Source organism: Poeciliopsis prolifica, unplaced genomic scaffold (assembly GCF_027474105.1).
Source record: "Poeciliopsis prolifica strain line A6 unplaced genomic scaffold, Auburn_PproV2 SCAFFOLD030, whole genome shotgun sequence".
NCBI lineage: Eukaryota > Metazoa > Chordata > Actinopteri > Cyprinodontiformes > Poeciliidae > Poeciliopsis > Poeciliopsis prolifica.
In genome coordinates, this window is record NW_026562405.1 from 1,912,032 (window position 1) to 1,922,576 (window position 10,545).

Sequence of the window (10,545 nt, forward strand, 5' to 3'; positions counted from 1 at the left end):
AACTATTTGATATTTTCATTTTGCTACAAACACATAAACAAAAATATTGTATGAAAACAAGCTAAATTTAGCAGCAGTATTTGATTGATCGATATTCAACTTTTTACAGAATAAAGTATTTTTTGATCATGCTCCTTAGAGTAAAACGGATTAACTTTTAGCAAGAAGGTTAAGCTATTGGCTGCTCAACGTCCCATTTCCCATTCTTGTTGCTTAGAAATGACAAAGAAAATAAAAAAAGAAAATGACTTTCAAAAACAGGGAAAGTCAATTATATCCATGTGCAAGTGGTAAGTCGTGTAAGAAAAGTTTTATGTTTCAGGTCTACTACATTTTACAAATCCCTAATCCCACTTTTCATGTTATCAAGATATTTTGAGACAGAGCAGATAAACCAGCCAGTAAAAACATTCTGACATTATTTTATATTTACATAAACTAAAATGTAACTTTTTAAAATATCATCCTGTTCTTGGATACTTCGTACAGACTCATCAAGTTTCAGTAAGTCTTAATATCAGAACCGATATAAAAATGAAGTAAATTAGATTACATTTACAATAACTTTGTTTCACTTTCGAGCTTGTAATCAAATTAAACAAGTTCAGTTGTTGACATTCATAAAATGTTGACATGCAGAACCAGAATTTCTCTAAATCTACAGATTTATTTATTTCCTGTTTGGTGTCAAGATCATGTTTATATGTCTTTCTGAAACTTTAGGTGCAGTTGAATGCAACATTAAAAATGTAGGTAAATCAACTAAGCTACTAATTCCTACAGTGTAAGGCATCTATCTGGAATTTTCTTTTAATTCATCGTCTATATAAACCAAAAGTCCAAACCTCTGAGTGACACATTTCTTTATTTTTTCTGTACAAACGTCTCTGATGAACATAATCCTTTATCCTTAAAAATTCTATGGATTTTCACAACATCAGTCTGAATTCAAATGAGGAGAAAAGCTCCAGTATGCATGGCTGTGTCCTTGACACTGAGTCCATGCATGTGTGTATGTGTCCTCTCAGGTACTACGCTGACATCAACCGCCTACCTGCCATCAGTGATCAGGATATGAATGCCTATCTGGCTGAACAGGCTCGCCTCCACTCCAGTGAGTTCAACGTACTCAGTGCCCTGCATGAGATCTACGCTTACGTCAGCAAGTACAGCCAAGAGGTGAGGCCCTGTCAACATATTCAGATAGCAGTTTTTTGACTGAAAGTACGATTTGCTCAACTGATTTATATGATAAATGTTTTGTATGGAGAGTGGATTGTTTTGTTTTGTTCACTGTTATGGAACTGTGGAGTTTTTGCCCAATTCTGTTTCTCTGCGGCTTTTTCTGATCACTTTGTTTTTGTAATTAATTTGGGTTTACAACTTGGAACCTTTAGTGTCTTGCTGACTCATTTGGCGCTTATAGTGTTGGTTCCAGTCAAAGCAAGCCTTAGATTTAGAAAGAAAAAAAAAAGCTGCACCAACTGAAGCTGAATCTTTTAACATCTGAGGAGCCAATTATTTTCCATCACAAGTTGATGAAACCTGATTAGAGAATTAATGTGAAACTTAAATATCTCAAAACCAACTCTCCAGTTGCCCGCTAGACATGACGTAACAGTTAATTATGGCAGCTGGCTTATTATTATTTTTTTTTGTAAAAGTCAGAAACAATAAGACGAAGATTTGTATGTGGTCCTAAAATACAGTCATGAGATCCCATAAACTGTAATGAAATTATTAATTTAATCAGTGCCTAAATTATAGGTTTTCCTACTTAGATATGCTCAAAAGTACAACCTAAAGTTATTCACAGCTTATCAGTCCAACTCTAAGACTTTACAAGTTTCTTCATTTGTATTTACTCCAAATAAATAAAAGTGGAATAAGTAATTTAAGCTCCAAGTAAAAATAAATTTGCTGCTGCAAAATAATTTCATTTCAAACCCTTCATGTGCAAATCAGATTCCTTCAGCTGACTGACAACACACATTGTGTCCTTGGTTACCTGGCTATTTCATCTCGTCTGTTTGTGTGTTTTTTTTTTGTTTGTTTTCTGTTCTAGATCATTGAAGCACTGGAGCAAGACGAACAAGCCCAGAAGCAAAAGCTGGCATACAAAGTGGAGCAGATCATATTTGCCATGTCGCCAGAAAGCTGAAATATACACACCAAAACATGAAGAATTCCCAAGACAAATACACGTATGGTATGTCCAAACTTTAGCGTTTAATACCACAAATCAAAGTGTAACGGAGGAGATTAAATATTTAACATATAAGCTCCTCAGATGTGGACATCAGCATTTCCATATGTGCATGTGTGATCATAATCGCACATACAGATACAGCATACACAGAAAGATTTATCTAACTTACTGTGTAAACATACACACACATAAATACAAATGTACATACACAAACCACAGCAGTGCATCCCAAAGCAAAGACTTTTACTCCCAGTGTCACTTTTTTTCCTGAAGAAACTCCTACAAGAAAACATTCAGCTTCTAAAAACACTCAAACAGAGAGCAAAAGGATTTAGGCCATCATCAGTTGCAGATTTAACTGCCAATTCCTACCCACTGGGAAAATGGTTTGCCTCTGTAGTCGGTGCTTATACTAACTGTGAGCGAGGCACCACTGTGAGCTCTGAAGAGAACAGGACTTAATAAGAGAATGACTCAACGCTTAAGCCAGCGGAGGAGCTCGACAAAGACAGGAGCCAATTTAATGGGACGGCACGTCTGTTGTGACGGAACTCAAAGTACATTTTATGTCAAAGTTGAAGGACAGTTATTCATGTGACTGACTTGGAGTGACATTGCTATTTGTAGCCATTCTGAGCAGAGATGTGTGACTATGTGTTGTTAAGCCTTTGCTATGGGCTTTTAAAAGACGTGCAGTGTTATGTTTCACTCTGTGACGATTGTCTGAACTTCTAAACTCTGAAGCGACTAAAATCTCCTAAAAGTCCCAGACTCAAAGACATCTCAACGCTACAATTTTTAATATATATGGAGATATTTTGGGCCCTCTTCCTGGATTTTACTGCATCTCATGATTCATTTGAATTAAATGCTCCTGTTAAAGCTATTAATAAAACATGACATTGTACGGAAGAGATCTCATTTGAGATAGGACATTTTTACAGTGATCTATAGTGCACTAATTCAGCCATTCAAAGATAAGTGGAGGCCGAATTGAACTGTTGCAGAAAGCATGATTAATGACGTTTTAAGCGTGATCGTGGATCAGATTAGCGTAAATTTGGCCCATAGCATCCTACCCCGCACCTTTCCCTTCTCATCAGTTATTGTTTACATGAAGCGTAATACTTGAAATGCACCCGGTGTACAGGATATTAAGAACATCTGCAGCTCTTGTCAAGTAACTTGAATAGATTAAGTTAGATAAAGCCGTTGATGCGTTATTGATTTTTTCCAATATGGTGTCTAACTTGAGCTTGACGTCGAACTGAATTGTGGGTGAAAAGCTGAAACGGAGCTGTAGATTTGTGCAAAGCAGGTGTGCTTATTTTTTGTAAACAGATTGAATATTTAATTAATTCAATTTGTGTTTGGATCAGCTTTTGATCCGTTTCAAGTCTGCTTGTTGCGTCACAATGTGTTTCTGTGTTTCAACCCACAGTGCCTTGAAAACGTATTTGCCCTTTACATTTTCTTCTGTGTTTGCGTTTATGTTACACTTAACTGTTTCGAATAATCAAATTAAACAAAAGCTTGTTACAATAAAAAAGCATTATTGAAAAAATAATAAGTGCATTTGTTAAACTTAAAAAAATTATGCAGCTTTATGTCAACAGTCATAAATGTTCAGAAAGACTTACTCATGTTCATTACAGATGTTATGTTTATGACGGCGTCATGACAGTTTTATTCACAACCCGTTAAATAAAGTGTTACCAAAAAAAATAAGAGTAAAAAACAACATAAATCTGTAAGGGGCAAATACGTTTTTTAAGGCAACAATTTCATTTTGCTTTCCAGTGTTCATATATTTGACCTGGCTGCTTTAGTTTCAGCGCTGGTGTTGCTACAGAACACATTTCTAAACTTTCAGCCAATTACCATCATGAAGAGAGAAAAGTCTGCTTGGCCATCACTCTGATTGTGGGTTTTACTTTTGATTGCTTCACCCATTGTGATGATGCTAGATGAAGACCATTTGGTGCTTAAGGCTGTTTCATTAAGAAGCACGCTCAGTCTTTTGCTGCCAGTTTTACCATGTCAGTATTTAGAGGAGATTTTACACTCCTCACAGGACCTTGATTCATGGAAAAATAGATAAAAAAAAAAACATTTCATGTTAAGTGTTAAAATGTGATGGAATTCATCTGTTTCATGTGTGGTTTGACAGCGATAATTTATAAATGTGTTGTGCAATAAACTGTCATGTTTAAACTGTAATTTTTTTAAACAATATATAACTGTATAAATAATGTACATAAAAACACTCCTATTTTGCAAGTAAAATATTCACTTTTTACTGTTGTTATACATTAAAAGCGCAGCTGATGAAAACTGTTTTTGTTTCATTGCTTCAGTTATTACTGCAGTCTGTGTTTCACAATGGGGGGATGGGTAACATTTTGTTTCCCTTCAATAGGCTCATAATACTTTTTTTTTCTAATGCTCACAACTCTACCAATGATTGAAAATAGTGAAATTTATGAAAAATAATAACTTCTTCATTACAATAACACTGTGAAAATGATTTTAGTTGCTAGTTTGTGGTTGAAAGATGCAACATATAGCATTTAAATGGAAACCAGATGTTTTTGCCAACTGGCAAAAATTTGGGAATAGCTCAAGAAAAGCTATTCTTTTTTGTGCTGTTCCTGGAGAGATATATTGTTGCCTTTGTTTAAAACAAGCAAAACGTCAAAAGTCTCTTATCTTTTGTGAAACATTTATAGTTATATAGCTGTGCCATTTGAGGTAATTTTGAAGTCAATGTGAACTCTGCCACATATAACAGGATAATCTATTGTTACTGTGTTAGACCACCATTAGTATCCTAATTTAATAGAAAACTCATATTGAACTTTCATGGGAAAGCGGCCAAATGCAAGACAGAGTTGACCCAAAACCCCCCAGGAGTGCATCTATCATTCAGTCATTGCAGTTCACGCTTTACACAACTAATTTTCTCTAAGAATGACTAAACTCGTAGTATATCAGACACATAATTTTAACACTCATGAGTCTCTTAACAGAAGTAGCCATTTAGTTCAGTTTCAAAATTCAAATCTTGTTTTTTCTGATGAGAACTCAAAGAAAACACAAACATAGTTACTGTAAAGCAAATGAAACGATACAAAACTTAGATTACAGAATATTCACATTTGGCAGGAATTTACTTGTGCATTTGATTAGACTTAAATGCACATGTGTTGTTTTTGTGTAAAGTCCACCAAAAGAAAGGGCCATTCTATTTTCAGATCAAACACAAGTAAAGCCTTTATTGAACAATCATTTTCAATTTGTCTATTCTTCTTTGGAGTTGGGAAGACAAAGACCAACTCATTGGATGATGACTAACTGCACTCTCATTCTTTATGTGGGAAATTGAGGTTTTCAGGAAATGCTTTAATGTAGTGGACTGGGGAAACAAATCCTTTTAAGCTCAAATTCCAAAATCCATTTCCACCGAACATTTAGAATATCTCATAAGACAAGTGAAAATTTACTCTAAATGCAGAAATGTGTACCTGCTGAAAGGTATGTTCATGTGCTGTACAGTACATCCAGTCAATGTGTGGCTAGGGCTCATTTTAAATGAGGTTCAGCATCAATGCAGCATGCCACAGAGACGATCAGCCGGTGGCTCTGCTGAGAAAGCACCGGTTGCTTTAATAGCTGCCTTCAGCTTATCTATATCATTGGCTGCGGTTTTGTTTAATCTATCTCTTGACAAAGACTGATCTTTTCTCTATGGGCTTTGGGCAAGAGAGAGTTTGCTGGCAAGTTACACAGAATTATATTAGTAAAATTACGTTTTGGTACTTTTAGTAGTATGTCCTTCTGGAAGAGAAATGAAATCAGAATCTCCATAAAGCTTAGTCACAGAGAAAGAAGTGCTCCAGGTAGAAAACAGTGAATACTTTAGTCTTTACATTCATTTAAAAAGAAGACTTTGTATAATAATGTAATGCCTCAAGTCCACCTTAAAATTAGGAAAGATGTTTTCACTCTGGTTTACCTCAGTCATTGTCAAGTTTATTTGTATAGGACATTTCAGCTACAAGGCAGTTCAAAATGCTTCACACCATAAAACATAATACAGAATCCAATTGTGAAGCATGTTACATTTTGTCATATGACATCATCAAAATCCTTAAGCAAATATACACTTGAGTTGTTATGGAACAAACCAGGTCTAAACAGGTGGGGGGTTTAGCCTTGATTTAAAGGAACTAAGTGTTTCATCTGTTTGCAAGTTTTCTGGACATTTGTTCTCAAGAGATGATATACTGAACAGCTCTTTCATTTATTTTGGTGCTAAGCTATTCTGTCATTTAAAGATGCGGATTTTAGCCAACTGGCTATAATTTTATGTATTTACATGTAAATGTTCTTTAATTTGACTTTTAACTTGAACTTCAACACTTTTTCTTCCACCAAATCTTCAATTGTTGTACTTTGAACAATTAGGATTTTTAGAAACTACCTTTTGTAGCTTACTCTCCTTTTGGGTGTAGGCTTTGGCTTTCCTTTGGATAATTTTCACATCACCTGCTTTTTTTCTGGTTTACATAAGAATTTTTACGAGAAACTGAATTTTAGGGTTTGAGTAAGCAAGCCATAATTATTAATAATAATGGAATTTTTAAAATATATTTAAATTATATTTAATGTTGCTTCAATTAAATTCATTTTTTGATGATATTCTATTTTTTGAATCAATGTGAGCTCTCTCCAGTATTAGAAAACTATTTCATCCAATTGTTTGACAACTGATCGTGAAAACAAACTGAGCTTATAAAGCAAATAAAAAATCGTAGAGACCGGCCGCATGATAAACACAATACTGTGACAATATTTGGTACGGCATGTGGGCAGCATATAGGGGATCCTCACCACTTGCCATAGGGAACAGGAATTCATTATTTATGTGCAACCCTCAGGGTTCTGTGGCAAGCAGAGCAGACAAAGGCTGGGGCCCAAGGAGGGCTATATGAACCGACAGCCTTTCCCACTCGTACCTGTCAGATTCGGGTTGAGTGTGAACAGTGTGTGGAAGGGTTTTCTGTACAGTTGCTACGCTCTCACCCCTCGCCTTGACTCTTCTCACTCTTAACCTGTCAGAGCACCAACTCTCGGCAGCCAACAATTCCCACTCGCTTACCTCCCTTGCACACACATACCCAGGAAGGAGGATGATTAGGACTCAGATCGTTTCCACTGACAGCTGAAAACCCTGCAGGATATCTTCCTGATAGACTCTGTCCGGTTGAGAACAGACAAGTTTATGGAGCTTCTACACCCTTCGGAAATGATTCTCCTTTCAAATCATGGCAGGTGTCATAATATCTTATTCTGCCTTGACCCATGACTGATGTGATTACATTATATATGATGTGATGTCAAGTAACGTAATGGTGTAAGGCTTCCTTTCTGTGGACTTTCCAGTTTTCTCAATGCTGAGCGTAGCAACCTCTACTCCCTGATCAGAATATTTCATTTGGTGGGAAACAGTTTTTATGCGCAGACTGCAGGTCTTGAAGAATAATTCCAACTGTGAGTTTATCTGTGGAATGAATACTGAGCTGAAAAATCCCTGGACTTTCAACTCACAAACAAATGTATAAACAAGAGTGGACTTGGCATCGTTGCAAACTGAAGTCACAGTGAAAGAATAAATACATCTCTTTACACTAAATAAAGAGATCTGTGGACAAAACAAAAGTGATTAAGTAGCCTATTGGTGTTATTACCACATCCTAGCTAATGGCAAATGTCTCACATTTGAAATAATTTGCTTGTTTTTTAATAACTGGTGGTAGAATCATGAGAGATGGTAAATACAGCACAATCAAGCTTTAATTTCTTTGAACTTCACTGGAGTTTTTATCAGCTCAACAAACATAAGTCTCCTGCTGCTTCAGTTAGGTACAACAAGCATTACTGGAATATAACAACGCACATCCAGAGTTTCTTCTCACTAAGTAAACTCATAAGGAGGTAAATCCCTAATTATTTCTCAGAAAGAATCACATATTATAACAACAAGCTGTGATCAGTAAGAAGTGCACACCAGTCTACTGAGGCCATCTTCTGGCCAAACTTATCATGGCAAGCAAGAATTGAAAACATAGAAAGAAATGATGAACATTATTTATTAATAGCTCATTTCAGTTTAATGTAAGCAAAGTTAGAGCTCTAGGGAAACATGATGCAGGAAAAGGAGTAAAGGCTGAAGGTCAGCTGAAGATATGTGTTTGTTTTACGTGTGTGCGCGTGCGTGTGTATGGCTGGTAACAAACAAGGCTGTGCTGCATTCCTGCAGGTCACAGTACACACATAAAGCAAACCTAGTCTGTACTCTGAAACCATAAAAAGAATTCTCACAGGGACATTCCTCATTCACATTATGTTGTAAGAAGGAGTGACATCATTGGTCCTGTGCTTTCCTTTGTTAACCCCCCAGTTCTGGCCACACACACACACCACCTCCTACCCCTCTTTTATCCTGCTCACTTTAGGGTTGCATTGGCTGCTCAGCTCAGAGTGGTAACGGTCAACGTTTTCTGCAGTTTGAAATTAAATCTCCTCCCACTCATCCTCCCACTATTCCGCCTCCTCCTCCTCCTCGTCCTCCAAACTTTAGTTTAATTTCCCTCCTTCCTAGACTCTTTCTTCTGCACTCATGAAATCACTTCAAGACAGACTCCCTCCTACATAGCCAATCACTGAGCGTTGAAGGATTTATGGCTCCCACTTTCAAAGCTCCATAAATTCTGCATTATAACATGCAGAATGTGACTGTGCTTACAGCTCATTTGCAGAAATAACTAAACAAAAATGGGACTCCTCTATCATTCTTTCATCATAAAAACCATTTAATTCCTTGAACAAAGTGTACTTTAGTATTTTTGTCGGGTCTTTTGATTTAAGTACAAACTCTACAATGGCTCTTTTGAGATCCAGTGCTAATTATTAATTTGCAACAAAGAAATGCTTGTCTTATAATGGCTGTCACAGCTGGCAAGTTGCTGTTTTATAACTTCCTGTTCGAAGCTCTACTTAAACTGTTACAAATAAAGCATTTCTTGTGGGCTTGAGATTCTTGAATAAAATTTCATTTGGAAATTTACAATTTAACACCAGAAGTGACAATGCTGATTACTTTCATTTGCTTCTGAGGATAGACCAACCAATTATTAGGTTTAGTGGGTAATCAATCAGAACCATTTATGTTTAGATTTTTTTTCTTAATTTACTTGTGTTGTCGTTGACTAATATTTACATTGGTTAGATTTTCTGAAAAACTGAAGTGTAACAAACAAACAACAATAAAAAATAAAATATTAATAAAGGAACTTTTTTTAAACCACTTTATACTATCTGTCCAAAATTCTCATTTAAAAAAGAAAATATTTTTCAATTCAAAAGTGAGCTCCCCTCACGACAACGCTATGTTCAGAAATTCCCACTGCAGCTTCAGATTTAACAAGCATTAAAAAAAGATGTTATTAAAATGATTTGTTGAAATAAAGTAAAATTAAACAACAACAATTTGACTGTTTTATAAATCATGAATTCTTACGTTTTGTTCATGGTGATGTTTCATCATTACCTCAAATAAAAATCAGGCATTTTTTTCTTTATCAGCTCAAATTTGTAATGGCTAGACAAAATATGAAAAGATTTCAGGTTTCATTTTAACCCAAGTTATTCTCCAGTTCTCTCTCTGTTAATTTAGCCCTTGCTTGTCACCCGTGTCCGCTGATTAGTTATTCCCCGGACCTGTTCCCTGTAGTATTTAAGTTTGAATTGCATCCTTGTCTGCCATGGGATTTTTGTCTGGGTGCTATGTCTCTCACTGTCTCTCCAAGAGTTAACTAGCTATTGTCCTGAGTTAAGAAAATAAAAGCAAAATGTCACATCTTCTCCTGATTTTTCATTCAAGTTACATGTGATTTATTGAACAGCAATCATAGCAGAAGTAGCTAACAAGTAAGTCAAAAAAAAAAAAAATTCTGTCTTTTTTTCAAAATCAAATAACGAATCAGTTGTGACTTATCACCGTAGAACAATTAGACAAAGAACAGTTATTCAAAAAATACTTACACAGCAGAAATAGTTAACTAATTGTCTAATGTTTTACTGTGGGGATCTGACTGCTGCTCTTCATACTTGACTGGAATAGGCACATTGCCGCTTCTTCTCTTGAGGATTTTCAGCTGAGCTCATCTTAAATCACAGCCAGGAGCCACTTGCCCACCTACACACCCCACTGTTTGAGCAGCATCTTGATAACAGGCTCATATAAAAGAAACAGGAGAATTGGGAGGAAATGT

The 10,545-nt window shown here is 35.9% G+C and overlaps 1 protein-coding gene across 1 annotated transcript in view; it reads left to right on the forward strand.

Moving 5' to 3' along the window:
• LOC129372745 (plexin-A2-like) overlaps positions 1-4,352 on the forward strand; it is an 83,431-nt gene extending 79,079 nt beyond the window's left edge. The window contains exons 31-32 of the mRNA XM_055050216.1: positions 1,029-1,179; positions 2,066-4,352. Of these exons, the coding sequence (XP_054906191.1) occupies positions 1,029-1,179; positions 2,066-2,161 (247 nt within the window). The 3' untranslated portion in view covers positions 2,162-4,352. The remainder of the gene's footprint in view (positions 1-1,028; positions 1,180-2,065) is intronic.
• The last annotated feature ends 6,193 nt before the right edge of the window (positions 4,353-10,545 follow it).